Source organism: Vigna umbellata, chromosome 6 (assembly GCF_029865625.1).
Source record: "Vigna umbellata cultivar VRB3 chromosome 6, Vumbellata_1.0, whole genome shotgun sequence".
NCBI classification, from domain to species: Eukaryota; Viridiplantae; Streptophyta; class Magnoliopsida; order Fabales; family Fabaceae; genus Vigna; species Vigna umbellata.
This window is the reverse complement of record NC_142170.1, coordinates 12,010,849-12,028,306: the sequence shown is the minus strand read 5'-3', so window position 1 is coordinate 12,028,306 and position 17,458 is coordinate 12,010,849. Positions and strand designations below refer to the sequence as shown.

Here is a 17,458-nt window from a genome sequence, read left to right as displayed (position 1 = left end):
CTCTGGTAGAGGCGAACCATATGCTGCATTTGTGAATGTTCGGTTACGCTTAGAAGTAAGGGAATCTTATATAATTTGATTTAGATTCTCGCTTTGTATGGATGCATGTTCGTTGATATGAAATATGGTTGTTACTGCATTGTTGGCCGTATGAGTATATGAATCTAAGAGATGAGAAACTGGAATGATATTGTGTTGATGATTTGGTTGATGATGAAATATTGTATGTTGTTTAAAAGTATTGATGATTAATGAAAGCCATGAAGTGGGTAGGGATATTGTCGAGAGTCAGTATTGATCATTCAGTTATACTTGAGTAATCGGTCTTGGACCAAGCGTTCGTTTCAGTAGCGTTCGTTCTTCGTAAGTGTTCGATATGGTGTTCGGTTTTCTTGTGGACTCGGTTGGAACTGTATTCTTTCATTTGGAGAGAATTCTAGTTGAGGACGAGCATTTTCGTTTTGTAATATTTGTACATGAGCGTTCGGCCAAGGGTAGTCATTCCTTGGTATTTGGTTATAAACTTCAGTATATCTATATGCATTTGTATATTTCGTTCGATCTTGAACACTAGTTAAATGATATCTAATATGTATTAATCCTTTATTCTATAAGTTTAGTAGTGTTCGGTCTTACCCCAAGCGCTCGTACTAAGTAGTGCTCGGTCTTACACCAAGCGCTAGTACTAAGTAGTGCTCGATCTTACACCAAGCGTTCGTACTAAGTAGTGCTCGGTCTTACACCAAGTACTCGTACTAAGTGGTGCTCGGTCTTAAACCAACCGCTCGACCTTGATTCAGTAATATGAATTTTGAAATAAGAGCATTCGGCCAAACTCAATAGCGTTCGGTCTCTACAATGCTCGGTCTTCGACTAGCACTCGTTCTCCTTGATGTTAAACTCATTAATAAAGCTAAGTATTTATATCGTTCGGTTTCTTCATATAATTACGTCCGTTATTATTATTTGATGTCCTACAGTATCAGTTTCTAATGGTGTTCGGCCTAGGGTGTTAGTACTCGGCCTAGACTTTACGGTGTTCGGTTTGAACTATCAAGAGTCAGTTCATTAAATTGGCTCACTTGGTAAATAACGTTCGATTCTATTAGCCTCTAAGAACTATTATTGTATTCGGTCCCTTTCACAATAAGTGAGTAACTCTCTCGATTTGATCTGTTTTGAGTTGGAGACATCTCGCTCTCATTTCAAGTGTTTGGTCTTGTTCTGGATTAAAAACTAACGTTCGGTATTTGGTATCCTACGGGATCTTTATTCAAATTGGTTCAGTTGAGGTTTTAATAATGAAAGATGATGGAATATGATATGGATGAAATGACTTTGGTTATGAAAGAGTGTTTCGGGGAGGAATATCTCATGATTTGATATTGGAATGGTAAAGTATGAATGTGGTCAGACTAATATGTTGTTCATCCTAATATTCTAATGGTCACTGAGTCTCAAGTAGAGAATGGTGGCGCATGTGGTGAGAATAGCAGGAGGTCTGGTTGCGTATAGCTTGGGGTTCCAGCTATCAGACTAAACTCATGTGTAGACTTGGGTTTCCAGCTACAATGAGGGATGAAGGGCTAGCCTCGTGTGGCAGCTTGGGTTTCCATCTATGGTAATTCTGATGGTTTTTCAGATTACCTTTCCACGAGTGCACGAACGTAGTAGCTACACAAAATTCATATAGTCCGGACAGTCAGAGTAAAAAGAACAGTCTTTGCATGCATTGTTATATGATTATGGTTGGGAAAAGTATGATTTTTGTACATGATGATTTTTATTAGACTTGTGTGAAATATATGTTGATGTTTGAATTAAATTACATAAGCTTACCCTATTTCCTGTCATGTCATGTATTCCCGTTCGTTCGTCCTTGTCATTGCGATGATCACCCTGTGAGTGGGAGCAAAAGGAGAAGAGATTGCTGGAAGAAGCATTGGAAGAGACGGACGTGAAGGTCGAAACTTAGGAGCTCGGTCAGTTATTGGCCTACTCTTTTGTAGGAGCGTTCGATCATTCGTTTACTTTATCTTTTGATTTGACGGTTCAGCATAAGAAGGGTTATAAGCCGTTCGTTCTATATTTGTACTCATTTGTACAGTTTTAACTCTCTGCTATTTTTGTAAGGTCGTTCAGTCATAACCGTACGTCCTATCTTTTGTAAAAACTGTGCTGTAATATTATTATATGTGATCTTTCTATTATATGGTTTTAGAATGTACTTTTGGGATGTTAGAAGTTATAGTATTATGTTCTAATTAATGAACTAATTTTCAGAAAATTTATAAAACAATATAATATATAACATAATCTAAAATTTAATTAATTAAAATACATTTTATGTATAATTATTAATTACTATAATTTATTTATACATTTTATAATTCAAGTTGGATATACTGCCATTATTTTGGTAGCTGTACTCATTTGTTCTGATAAGAAAATGGAAATGAGCAACATTTTTGTGAAGCAAAACATTGAAAACAAGCATTAAAAGGGAAAATGAGAACAATGTTTTATACTTTGTATTGTAGCGAAGACCAACAATACCGCGTGAGGCATCTTTTACTGGTGCAGCCTCTCAGTCAGACTCACGCTGAAGAAGAGGTCGGAAACCGAGGTTTCTCGTCTAAAAAGAGAGTCCACCGTTTCACAACCAATCAAATATAATATTTAAATATATATTTTTATAAATAAATTTATTAATTAAGTGAGTGTTTAATGTTAACAAAACAATAACACTAAATTTTATTAAATTTATGATTATTACTAAAATTGAAAACTTGTTCCTATGTTATTTTATTTTATTCTAGATATATTAAAATAAATAGAAATGGTTGCATTATTATACTAGTGTTTGTACTTTCAAGACGCAACTTGGGGCAATTTGACAAGTGCTATTTTTTTAATATTATTCATTTGTCCTCATTATTTTATTTTATAAACAAAGGATATTTATTTCAAATATGTCCACTTTTGCACCAGATCAGTCAATAATTTACTAATTGACCACACACTCTTATTTCAACATGAACTCCACACTAACATCATATTAATACACTTTAAATTTTATTTTCTTTATATTTATTCAAACTTAAAACTTGAACCCTGAAAAACAAATTTTAATATTTTTATATTTAAATTAAAAACAAAATAATATAATATACAAACAAAAATATCTGTCATTAAATAAAAAATATTACATTAAATGGGTACAATCTAACCGGATCTTAAAATACATTAAACTAATTTTAAAAAAGCTGCTGTATTTAATTAGGTTCTGACCTTCTGCACTTGACTATTCACGTTCCAATTCAACTCTGTACTTTTTTTTCTCATTCGTATATAGAAAAAATCAACATTTTCACGTCTTAATAACTGAACTGCGTGGAAGAACACAATTTAGGCCTATGTGAATACCAATGAAGGATAGGTGCCATCAGTGATGAGGAACGTGTGTATGAAAGAAAGACACGTGTTGCCTGATAATTAGTTAGAGACAAACTAAAAAGTAGCTTTTCTTTTGGTTTCCCAAAACCGGAGATAACCGGTAATATGTAACGTGAAATGAGATTGGTGGGGTTGTGTGATAATACTATAATAGTAAAGTTACCGAAATTGGAAAACATTGTTTTGGAAAAGGTTATTCTAAGGTTGGAGGATTACCCTAAGAAGAAGTACTAATTGTGTGACTAACAAAAGATAGTTATTTATGTGGTTCATTTATATTATTCTCTTTTTTATGTGAGCTTGTCTTACTCTTTTATTGATTGTCCCTGCCAAAGGGTAATTGCCAAATAGGTGTTGTTTGGCCATATTACGTCTGAGTCCCATGGAAAGTTCATGAAATAAGAGTGGGGCCAAACGCACCTTTCAACCATTATTTTCTTCCACGATTAGACAAGACACCTTACAGTACTTTATTCTATCATATCAACAAATATTGGTAAGTCATACATAGTTAGATACTTCACCCTTCCTCTTACCCAACAATTTAAAAAATCTCATTACTATTATTTAATGGATCTACTATTTGTCAAACATGCTTATTTTTTCTATTCAACTTTAATAAATACTTAATTAATAACTTTTAACTACGATACTGTTCCTAATCTACATAGGAATTCTGTTTTATAGTTCTTTAAAATCTGAAATATATATATATATATATATATATATATATATATATATATATACACATTGTTATCTGTAATTTTAATATATTAATTTTTAAAGTATGAATTCAGTTATTCACCCCTGATTTTTAATTTATATTTATTTATATATTATTTATAAATGTGACTCGTGACAGTAGATTACTAATATCTGTTGCTTGGATCAGAGGAACTGTAATGAAAAACTGAAAATTAGTTTATTGAAATATGGGTCAACTAATTGGATAACACAATAGAAAGCTACCCTTCTGGACAAAAATCTTGCAGTTTTCTACTTTTTGATGTTTCCTATGACAGATAAACCTTATCTTTTAAATATATAAATATATATATATACCAATTTTATTTAGATGTCCAATCTTTTCAGGTTCAAGTCGGTACACAAACACTTAAAAAAAAAGTTTAAATGAGAATAAGTTTCTAAATATTTTTTATTTTATTAATTATAATAATAGTGGTTGTTTTTTTACCTTTTTATTAAAAGTATTTGTGAATAATTATATCCAGTGTACATTATGGTATCTCTAACATGTTATTTTACATTTTAAATTTAAAACAATTAACATATCTTTTTATATAATATATTAGTTATTTCATTAATAAACATCTGTAATAGATTACTAGATGAGAGTTAATAAAATAAATAAATAAATTTTATTCCATAATTTTTAAAGAATTGATAACTTTTTAGTTTATAATGTCTGAAATTACTAAAACACATTTAAAAACAGACATCTCTCATCGATTTTTACTACATATTTATATAAATGTATAAAAGAATTGTTTATTTTTGTTTCTTCCACCTTTTGCTGTAAAAGTGTAATAAAGTTATTTTTATATTATAAATAATTAGGTTGAGTGGTAAAAAATAACAATTACTTTAATATTAATACAGTGGGGCATTCTTCATAATAACCCTTGATATAAGTCAATGTTGATAGAGCTTAACTAGGGACTATATATGCATCAACAAATATGTTATTATATTTTTCTGAGACATTAAAACTTTATTGTTTAATTTCAAAATTATGATAATTTTATGTATGTTAAAATATAAACTTAATATTGATTAATTTAATATAATTAAAAATAGTCTAAGATAAGTAATACAACTCTGTATCTTTTACCAATAAGTGAATTTTAATATTTTAGCATCACCTTATTGGCTGTACAAATGCTTTATATTTTTTACTTAATAAATTAATGTTGTACTGGTTCAAGAAAAAATTAGACATTATTATTTTTATATAAATTTAAATGTAAACCTTTTGGATGAGAAAAATATAATTAAAAACCAAACTTTATAATTAATATTTTAATTAGGAAATGATGGACAGAACAGTAAATAAATAATACATAACATTGTTATAGAGGTTGTGATTTAGATACTTAACCTAGGAATGTAGTTGTAAAAGCAAAAACAAGTTAGTATGGATTCGATGGAATTTTTAATATTGTGCTGATATAGATTGAAAGTTGATGTTTTAGCTAATCAATTTGGTGTTTTTATACTTTAATGACATTTTTAAAAGTTGATTTGTCAATTTAACATCACTTTAGTTTCTCATAGTCAACTACAGTTATATAACTATCAAAATAATATATATTAAAAAAATTAATAATATATTACAAGTTTGTCACATGATGCATAACATATTGTTGTCATTTTTTATTTTGAAAAGCTACCGATTAGATTTGAATCTGTGATCTTTAAAGTTATAATTCCATCTTACAATATATCACAACTTTCCTTCCATATTTGAAGAAGAATCCTTCTTCATGGTTTCTTTAATATAAATTAATGTGTAATTTCTTAATTTTTTATTTGTTTAAATTGTTGGAGTGCAAACAAAGTCCCACATTGAGTGAAATAAGGACTGCACGTTGAGTGAAATAAGGACTGGTCAAGGGTTTATATACACATAGATATCTCCAATGATAAGAGGCCTTTTGGAGTGGTACCAAAAGCAAACCCGTGAGGGCTTGGCCCAAAGCGGACAATATCTTATCATGTGTGGAGTTCTATGTGTGTGTCGAACCTCCTCCAACATAAATTCTCAATAAAACTTTATTTTTAATTTCATTAATATATTTTAAGTTTAATTATAAATTTGATTCTTATACCTAGGTCTATACTTTATTTTCATCCTTATATTTCTTTAGTGAAATTAAATCTTGTTAAATAGAATTAATTTATTTTTAATGTTAATTGGAGTTAACATAGTTTAGAAATATTAAATGTCAAAATATGAAATTTCTTTGTTTTTTTCTCTCTTCATGTTCCTTCATCTCTCATCACTTCTTTCACTTTTTTACACTTTCCTCTTCCACCTTCCTCTGTCTCTTATCGAGTATTCATTCTACATCATTTTCAAATAATAAAACCCCATTTTATTAAAATAGTAATCCTATTTATATAATTTCAAAAATAAAATTCTCATGAGAGTTCAACACAACAAGAAGGTAATCCAAGATAAAAATGAATTAAATTTTGATACGTATCACTTTTAAACGGTGTTAATATCAAATTAATTAGAAATATAAAATTAATCTTATTTAACAAATAACTCTATAAAGTAAAAAAATATATATATACACAAACAAAAGTAAATCATTAGTTTAAATATAAAACCAAAATATTAACTAAACTTATATTTTATTGTATTTTTTATTATATCCTTGATCTTATAATAAGTATTTGTTATCGAAACAATCTTATTAAAATGAAAAAATATTATATTTTTGTATTCCTACAAAATAATTTTAAAGACCTCAAAAAAATGGAGAAAGCAATGTAACTATCTTAGTTTACTATAGACAAGAATGTTAATGAATCGGTGATACATTTACTTGTCATGGTTAATATATATATATATATATATATATATATATATATATATATATATATATATATATATATATATATATATATATTATTTTATTTGTATTCCTTTTTAAATTTTATTATCAAATTATTATTATTATTATTATTGTAATTTATATTAGAATATACAATCTTAGGGTTGTATAAAAAATATTACTTACTTTCCTTAACATCAAAATGTTCTTACTATTCTCGAACACATTTTGTTTCATTGAGGAAGCTAAAACTTGTCCACACAAAACCGTAATCATCAAATCAAATATATCAATATGATCTTAAATTAATATGGATTAATCATTGTCAATTAAACCATACGCACAACACATCTTCATAATTATACAAATCAACCTCATACAAACAATCCAAGAAAAAAATAATACAAAATACAGACAAACTTATTCTAAACAAAATTTTGACTAAATTGTTTAATATATGATAACTTTATTACGATGAGTTTGATTTTGAAAACGATGAACAAGTAAATCACCATTTTTGAAAAAAAAAAGTAAGTTATAAAGAAATGGCTTTATTTAAAAAAAAGAAAGTAAAAATAGAATAATTAAATTATTATATTCATAAATAATTTAATTGAACTAATAAAATATTCATAATTCATCGTGTTAAAATTACTTCTACTTTAAAAATACTTTACTAATTATATGGTATTGTATCCTTGCCTCTTGAAAAAGAATACCACTTTGGAGATTCAAATACGTCAATATAATTATATTTATTTGAGAGAAAGGTAGAACAAATCTCATTTCAAAAGTACAAGTTTAATATGAATATTTTTTTAATCTATGGTAATTTTTAATATTATTTGAATATATTTATGAGAAACATATATAGTTTGCATCCCTCTAAAAGTGGGTACAATTTTTCATCAGCTTCTTTGTCAAGTCTCTTTTGTAAGTTTTAAAGTTGCTATTTTTTTAGTAGCAAATGCCTTCAATGACAAGAAATGAAGTGACAAGCTGTTGGCCATTAAATTTTGGACGACAATCACGTAAATCCAATCCATGATGTTATTTCTTATTTTCGATCATGGAAAAGGAAAATGGGAGATTGAAAAAAAAAACATAAAATTAAGTTCTCAATATAAATTGATAAAAGTGAATGAGTGAGATTGTTTTATTTCATTAATATAAATTTATATTAGTCATCAATACTATAATACAAAAATTCATAATAGATTATGGTGCTCTAAAATCGATCATGGTATTTCATATTACTTTTTTTCTTCTTTACTCACCAACTAGCAGAGTGATAAACAGAGATAAGCAAGGGTTTGAACAAGCGCCAAAGAATAAAATAAATAATTTATTTTAATGAAAAACAAATAAATGTGTGTTTGTACTATTTTTGTATTGTTTTTAAATTCTTTATTCGGTATCTAACCATTTTTTTAAAAGTAATTTTGAAAATTGGATTATTTTTTTTTTAAGTGGCTTGACTTATATTTTGCTCCCCCAACCAGTTAGACACAAAATACACGAAAAATTACACGAATTTGTTGAAAAAGGGTAATTTAATAATATGAGTAATGATAGAATGATACATCTATATTCATTTGACATAAATTTTATAATGAAAAAATGAAAAATAATACATCAAATGCGTGTAATAGTGTATGAAAGTGTAATTTTTGGTAACATGAACAACTATGATAAATAATATTATGTATAAAAATTGAAATAAATAAATAAAATAATTGAAAAAAATTGTTTAAATTAAAGAAAAAACAACAGAAATGAAAGGAGAAATAAAAAGCAAAATATCTATTTCATTATTAAACTTATTTTAATAGAAAATATTGATTTGATATGACTTTTTGATATATTATGGTTTAGACGAGGGTCAACTTGTACTTACTCGCAAAACGAAGATTTTTTTAGGGTTAGAATTTCTTTCGTAGAAACAAGACGAGAAAGTGCAACATAGCGGCTTGAAATTCATAAAACAGATTAAGAGTTCTAAAGCTTCTACTATGTTATGTTAAGGAAGTGTAGTTCAATTATTCAACAAACCTCTACAAAATTCTCCATACCCATTTACGAACTTTTTTTTTTCATTTTAAGAAGAATATTATTAATAACTTGATTTCTCTAACCCTATAAAAATTTTAAAAAATTTATAAAGTTACTGTAACAATAATGATAACTCTATCACACCAATGAATATAAACACTAACTTCATATATAATGAACTCAAATTTTACATAACCATGATGTCAAATATAAAATTATGTAACTTTTACTCGTTTTTTCTTTTCAACACAGGTTAAGCATACAAAATAATTACATTATAAAGATGTAATATTAACTCCATTGATATTGAAATGTTTTTTAAACGGCAATTTATTTCTAATCTTTTTCGCACTCCAAATAGTTTATATAAACTTTTAAAAGATAACTCATGAGTCCATCTTCACTTAAACGTTCATAATTGAAAAGGATGATCATATTTATCTAAATCTTGACCACAACAATGTAAAATCATCTCTCTTTTAGAATTTCAAATTAAAAAAAAATCTAGAATTAAAAACACATTTTGTTACCGAGAAAATTAAGTGAAAGAAAGTTTTTTAAACCTAATTTTTTTAATATAATAATAAAAAATCTAAATTTTATTCGTAGGCTTTATTTTTCTATTCAATTAAATTCTATTATTAAAATATTTCTATATTTTTACAACTATAAATTAAAGTCATTTATTAGTATTTTTTCAATATTCATATGTAAACGTTTACTTTTATTTAGTATACACATCCAATTTGACTTTTCTATCATATGTTTTTCTTGTACTTCTTCAAGGATTTATTATCGTAATATTTTGTATGCATGTATATCAGGTGATATTATTTTATTCATCCAACATGGAAGGATTAGCTTTCCAAGAAGATTTTCTTTTTCTCTAATCTGCAAGATTTGAAAATTACAAATAGCGCAAAAGGAGTCGAAGATATGCCATTTTAATTAATCTCTATATAGTTAATATAAGGAAGAAAAATACTGTAACGTCGTACATTCTTTAGTATATTTTTACAAGAAAATAATTGCACATTCTTTAATCTGTATGCCTTTTAAGTATATATACTATTAACTAATAATATATTGAGATTATTACTAAATTAATAAATTTAGCATGCATATTAATTTAGAATTAAATAAAAATATAAAATGTTATATGGTCGAACATAAATTATTTTCTTACATATACTACATTTGTTAAAAAGATTATATCACACACTTAAAAAAAGCAAGATAAAACAGAACCTTTATATATATAAAAAAAATCATTACTACCTTACACAATAACATACAATACTATTGCATAATTCAGAATAAGTAAGATGTAGTGAAAGTTTAATTTATTTTATGGCAATCTGGAATTAATACTGTTATGAAGTGAGTTTGTTTACAATAGTATTTAGTTATTAGTGCGTGAGAGAGATGAGAAAAATTTGTTGTAGGGTAAAAATTTGGGCATGTGATACTTTGTACCAAAAACGCCCTTATTACCTCTTTCTGATACGTATAACAAGAAACCCAGCCGTTAGTGGTGGATGGCTGTTTCCGTCGATGAGACCACAACTGGACTGTGTCACAGAGTAATGAAAATAAAAATAAAAAAATAAAAAACTCCTTCGCTTGACCGGTGACCGTACCAACCGGTTCGAAGTTGGAACCATGAGAGAGAAAATGTTTATATATTCCATCATCTCATAAAATGGGTCAGAGCTTTTATATTAAGTGTCCCGGATCCTGTTACCTCTCTCACTCTCTCTCCGGTGCCATGGAATCCCGTAGCCCCCAAAGTTTTATTCTCTCCGGTTCTCAAATCATCGCAAGGGAACTATAAATGTAACTACCAAACCTCGCAGTGCTTCCTTCTCACGCCTTCTGTGAGTTTTTCTCTCTTCCTCCTCCTTCGCTCTTCCGGTCGCCGGATAATTTCTCCGTCGAACTCACAGTGGCCGGATATCCTACTAATTCTCTTTTCCCTCTCTTTGCTTCTGTTCCACTGCAGATTCCTTGTTCGTCGAAGAAGCTCTTTATACACCAAAATATAACCTCAGATATCGCGTCTTCAACCGTTTAGGTTACATTTTACGTGTAATAATTGGTTGTTTCCTTTTATTGGATCGATTTTCCTTCTTGTAACCATCGGTTGAAGAGAAAAAGAGATTCTCCGCTGACGCTGAAGAAATATTTGTTTGCTATGTTGTAGTTCGAATTAATAATAATAATAAAGCGCGTAAGTGATACAAATAATAAAATAGAAAGAAAATCAGAGTTGAAAAATACTTAGTAGAAGAAGATTTAGCGCCATGTTGGATCTTAATCTGAATGCCGACTCGACTCAGAGCCAAGACTCGGTGATGCTGTTGGACAAGTTTCCCGAAGCTTCTTCGGGAACTTCGAATTCCTCCGTGGTGAATGCGGAAGGGTCGAGTAACGAGGACTCGTGTTCGACACGCGCCGGCGAAGTGTTCACCTTCAATTTCGGAATCCTTAAGGTCGAAGGTGCCGACGACGTCGTCGTCTCAGCGACGAAGGAGCTGTTTCCGGCGAGCGCGGAGAATAGGCAAGGACAGAGTTCGACGTCGTCGTTTCAGGCTAGGAAGAGTTTGGTGGATCTCTCGCTGGATCGCCAAAACGGCGAGGTGAAGGTGGTTCAGGTTCAGCAACAACCACAGGTGAAGAAGAGTAGGAGAGGTCCACGGTCTCGGAGCTCTCAGTACAGAGGAGTCACCTTCTACAGAAGGACCGGAAGATGGGAATCGCATATCTGGTTCGTGCAGTTCTCATTGTTCATTTTAGCATCTCTTGATTATTGATTATTATATATTATATTCCCTTTTTATTAGGGTTTGAGTTGAAGTAACTCTGATTATTTGCTTTGAAATTTTAATGTAGTTAATCATGGTGGAATTTGAAAGTACAACAGAATTGACCTAAATTAGTTTCTTGTTTGATGTAGGGATTGCGGGAAACAAGTCTATTTGGGTATGGATTTGTATTTTTGATTAATTGTATTTTCCATTTATATATTTATATAATTGAGTTTTTTCCATTTACATATATTATTTTTGATTAATATACGTATAGATATATATTTGAGTTTGTTATTCGATGCTTCCTTGCTATTTTTAGCGTCTTGTGATTAGATTGTTATTCATTGTAGGCGGATTTGACACCGCTCATGCCGCAGCCAGGTAAACTTTTTGCCCATATTTTAATGTCCTTTGTCGTAGTTTTGTTTATTAATGAAATCTGTCCTTCGTTTGATTGGTGTCTTCCTTAATTGACTCGGAATTTTCAAATTTAGGGCCTATGATCGAGCTGCAATTAAGTTCAGGGGACTTGATGCGGATATCAATTTTAATCTTGTTGATTATGAGGAGGATTTAAAACAGGTTGGAAAAAGCATAAGCTTTCTGTGAATTTGAATCTAAGTGGAGCTTGCGATTGGTTTTTCACTAGTTATTAATGATGAACAGATGAAAAATCTTTCCAAGGAGGAGTTCGTGCACATACTCCGCCGTCACAGTACCGGTTTCTCAAGGGGGAGTTCAAAATACCGGGGAGTGACACTTCACAAATGTGGCCGGTGGGAAGCTCGAATGGGACAATTCCTTGGAAAAAAGTGAGTATCTATTTTTTTTTTGTACTGATGTAGCAGTATGCCTACGTTTATGGAATTTATACGTTGTACGAGCAAAAGCTATTAGTACGATTTTAAGTTCCTATTGCAATCAGCTGTACCTGTTGGTATAACTGAAGTACGAATTCGAAGGGAATTGTTTCCAGCTTGGTAGTCAATCGGTCTTTACTCTATAGGCTTTTTTCCACGTTTGGAGAAACTTCTCTAGGATGCCTGTTTCACAGAAACGATTGGCAGAGGTGTTTTTGTTGTTTTAGAGATTGCAATGCTTTCGTGCAGGTATATATATCTTGGGCTTTTCGACAGCGAAGTAGAAGCTGCAAGGTCCTAATGATACATGAATTACATTTTTCCTGCACTGAACCCTTTCCCTGAATTTTCAAAGCTAATTACGGTTCGAACCAACATGTCTCCCTTTTGATTTTCTGGAAAGCAGGGCTTATGACAAGGCAGCAATCAAGTGCAATGGAAGAGAGGCAGTGACTAACTTTGAGCCAAGTACATATGACAGCGAAATGAAACCTGAAGCTATCAATGAAGGTAGTACTTCATAGCAAGATACTCTTCTGTTATATTTATTTCCAATTGATTGTCAGAGTTAAAATTAGATGGTAAATGTTAAAATTCAACACAGGTGGCAATCACGATCTTGATCTCAATCTGGGCATAGCAACTCCAGGACATGGTCCCAAAGAAAACATAGGTCATCTTCAGTTCCAGCAAGTCCCATGCAGCACGCAACCCGGAAGAATTTCAAGGGTATAATTGAACTTTTCGTCTTTGTTTACTTTAAGCTCGGGGGCAAATGTCTATATCACATTATAACCTTTATTTGCTTTAGCTAGCTCCGTAGCACTCTTCATAGGTCATGAATGGTGGGAAACATGGTTTCCGGTATTGTTTGGTAATTGCTTCACATTTATATGTTAGTAATTAATTAATGGTCATGATAGGGTGATTCTCTTTATTTACAGATGGAGACTAATTTTAGTTCAGTTATTGGTGATCCTTCTTTGAAAAGGCATGTTGTAACTGAAGAGCGTCCTTCTGTATGGAACGCCGCACATTACACTTTCTTTCCCAATCTGGTGAGTTCAATTGCCTGTGCAACCGATTGCTTGTTTCGTTGTTAAATGCTTCCATATAAACATTTACGATAGTGTCTGTCTACCTTAGGTCAAACAGAAACGTTTAACTTTTCATTTTGACATAACATTCGAAGTTGAGTTTTATGTCCGTTGAATCCTCCTTAGCGTTTACATACGATCTTTATCAACTTTTGGTGCAATCTAACTTTTCAAGGAATTTGTCTCTATTTGATAAATAGCTGTCACTTATTCCTTTTTGACAAGAAGAGTTGTTCCCAAATACGTTGAAAAACTGTACTTAAAGTGGTGAGTCCATAAATTGGTTATTGTAATTCATAAATATATATTTGTAATGAGCTGTATTTGGAAACGGCTAAAAATTTAATGACAAACCATCTCGGCATGGGAATAATATTTCCGTCGACATTCCTTTCGGCGTTCCTTTTCAAATTTGTATCCTACATGGAGGAGATACTCCATGCATTAATACGACTTGATACCAGCATTACTGTGTGGTTTGTGGCACAGGAAGATAACTATATGCGTATGTTTGAAAGATTGTTGAAATATTTTACAGGAAATAGCAGAGAGAATCGGCATAGATCCTTCAAAAGGAGTCCCCAACTGGGCGTGGCAAACACATGGCCAGGTTACTGCCAACCCAGTACCACCGTTCTCTTCTGCAGCATCATCAGGATTCTCAATTTCAGCTACCTTTCCACCGCATGCCATCTTTCCAACAAAATCAGTGAACTCAATTCCGCAGAACCTCTGTTTCACTTCAGCCAGTGCACCAGGTAGCAATACACCGCAATTATATTACGAGGTCAAGTCCACTCAGGCACCATCCCATCCTATCTAGTAATGCAAGTAAAAATGGTAAATTGCAACAGACCTTTGCGCTTATAACTCGTTGTATAATTCTGTTACTGCTTGATGAATACTTAGATACTGATTGCTCCTCTTGGTTAAGAACCATTATTCCCAATCGTGTATGAAGAAAAGAAAAAAACGATTTTCGAGAGCACCAATTCTATACTAGAATTCTCTTATCTTCAAAACTAGTAAGAGGCTATCAAAACTAGGGTATTCGCCCGCCAATTTTGTGAGTGTGGGCTCTTTGTGTGCAACCCTGGCTTTGGGAGGAAACCAATCTGTGTTGTATTTTTCATTGCACATTTCACAACTTTATTTGACTACCCCAGCGCTCTTGCATCTCTTCTTTGGGAGTTAAAACCTTTCTCATTTTCGATGGTTTATGATTGGGTGCATTCTTTTTGCTTATGAAAAAAATATGGATAATAATATATTTCTAAGAAATCTCCGTTATTTCTTTCTACCCGCCAAATTCACCTTTTATAGTGTTTTAACTTAATTTAAAATATTTCTTAATTATAACATTACTAAAATATTAATTATTATTTTTCCAATCATAAACATTAAGTATCGATTCACCAACGACATTTATATACTCATTCATTTAATAAGGATTTTTAGAAAGAAACGTTAATTTGTCATTATTTGGGTAATTGATAACTTTCTTAAAAATGTTTATTACCAAAAAAGATAAATGATAATTTAAAAATTACTAAATTAAATACCTAGTCATTATATAACTTAATTTCCAATACCTTGTATAATTTTTTTGGATATCAATTTAGTTTTGGTCATTTATTGGTTCCTACTATTATGTACTAAATGTTAACGTGAGATAAGAGGTGTGCTTAGTAAATGCCTTTTGAAGAAAAAAAACAATAGTAAGTTATCTTTGTAAGAGTGGCTGTTTTTACAATATTACATTTGATATATTTAGTGAAACTATACAAGTTATAGAACGTTTTGGAAAAGAATTCATAATATGTAGAATTTTTAATATAATATTTTCCAATTCTTTTAGCTCAGTTCGTCTAATTTTATTCTAATAGTAAGCAATTTAATTTTTCTTCTATAGTTTAATACAAAAACATTATTTTAAAATATTTTAAATGAAGTAAGCTGTCTTAAACTCACTTTCACAGGATATATCTACAGCAATAACTGAATTGTAACTAAATATTTTTGCACAACTAATTTAGCCAGTGCTTGTGATTTTCATCATTAAAATAAGCGTTCTTACAAAATAATTATGAGCATCAATACTTAAATAAAAAGATACATGTTTGAGAGTTTGAAACAGAGAAAAAAAAATGGTTTTACGAGAGAAAAAAAGATTGAAAAGTGGGATATAATGAGTCAACCTGCAATTTTAAAGGAACGAGGATTGGCGATGTTGATTGAGAAGGAGCAGTGGGTGACACAAGTGATTACACATTAGAAGGAGTGTAGTATTTAATAATATGGGTGACAGAGCAATGCAACATTATTCATTCCGGTAATGAGAGCTACAAAAGTATATGAAAGGCATCAGAGCAGAGCAGAGCAGAAGAGAGGCATCATCAGCTGCTATGCATTCCAATTACTGTTCATGTGTTATCTCTGTTTCATTGTACAAACGCAGCAGAGAATCAATCAGAACAGAACACCCTCTATCATTGTGTTCTGTCTGAAACACAGACGGGACCAACCTTTTCTTGTCCTCTTCCTATTAGTATTACTAATTTCAGAAAATCAACATCAAATATCTCCTAAGGTTTTCCATTTCTCGAGTACTACAACAATAATGTCACCTACAACCCTACATTACTTTTCTCTCTTCATCATCACAATTATCATCAACCATCCACGTCTAATGTCACAAAAATATCTCTCTTTCACTTTCTTTTACATCTATCTATTCATCTTTTACTGCTTTTATTACAAGATATATATAACTGAAATAATATATGAAAGAACTGAAAATTCTTATTTTTGTTACTTTTTTCTTGTAGTTGGAGGAGTACTGTAGTCAATGAATTTGGAAGTCATTCAAAATGGGAAAAGGGAAAAGGATCCTCTGATGTCCTAAGTTTACCCTGATCATGACCTACGTAATAATTACTAATATTTATTCCTTTTCTCCTTTTCCAACATTTATTTCATCAGCAAACCTTTTCCAACATCCATCTTTATCTCTTTTCACACTCTCAGATTGTACTTTTCCGTTCATTTATAAGGTGCGTTTAATTAGAGATGATCGGGAAAAATGATTGAATAGATTTAAGGAAATTAGAGAGTAATTTTTTTTTATTAGATGGATTTAGAGGTAATTAAGAATGTATTTAAAGGTAAAGTTTGTGAGAATTAGTGTAGGATTTGATTCATATGATAAATTTTAAAAATTTGTTTAATTGATAAAAATTAAAGATTATCAAAATATTCCTAGTTATTAAAATAATATAAAATGATAATTGCTAATGTTATATTTAATTCTAAAAATATTTATAAAAATTAAAAATAATTATTAAAATTAATTTTTAAAATGTAAAAGAATTATAATTTAATAAATTAAAATAATTAGTTTTAATCATGAGAGGAATTGTAAAAGAAATTAAAATAATTATTTTTATAAGACATTAAAATTTTAATTCTTGTATTTTTTATATCATATTTTAATTCTTATAATAATTAAAATACTAATAATGTAATAATATTACTACTCTATTCACAATAAAGCAATGTAATAGTAATTTGCTGTCAACATAATAAAAAACGAGGTCCAT

At 30.1% G+C, this 17,458-nt stretch overlaps 1 protein-coding gene across 2 annotated transcripts; it reads left to right on the top strand.

Annotated features, from left to right (window-relative positions):
- Positions 1 to 10,795: 10,795 nt before the first annotated feature.
- LOC124830800 (ethylene-responsive transcription factor RAP2-7) lies at positions 10,796 to 15,019 on the top strand. Of its 2 annotated transcripts, XM_047304626.2 has the most exons (11): positions 10,796 to 10,969; positions 11,095 to 11,859; positions 12,049 to 12,074; positions 12,253 to 12,283; positions 12,397 to 12,484; positions 12,569 to 12,714; positions 13,012 to 13,056; positions 13,169 to 13,272; positions 13,367 to 13,491; positions 13,707 to 13,820; positions 14,398 to 15,019. In XM_047304626.2, exons 2-11 carry the CDS (start codon positions 11,396 to 11,398, stop codon positions 14,680 to 14,682), a joined length of 1,428 nt encoding a protein of 475 aa, XP_047160582.1. In that variant the 5' UTR covers positions 10,796 to 10,969; positions 11,095 to 11,395; the 3' UTR covers positions 14,683 to 15,019. The 2 variants fall into 2 exon arrangements, with proteins under 2 accessions (XP_047160582.1, XP_047160583.1); XM_047304627.2 differs by lacking the exon at positions 13,012 to 13,056 and having other exon boundaries at positions 10,797 to 10,969.
- Positions 15,020 to 17,458: the final 2,439 nt, after the last annotated feature.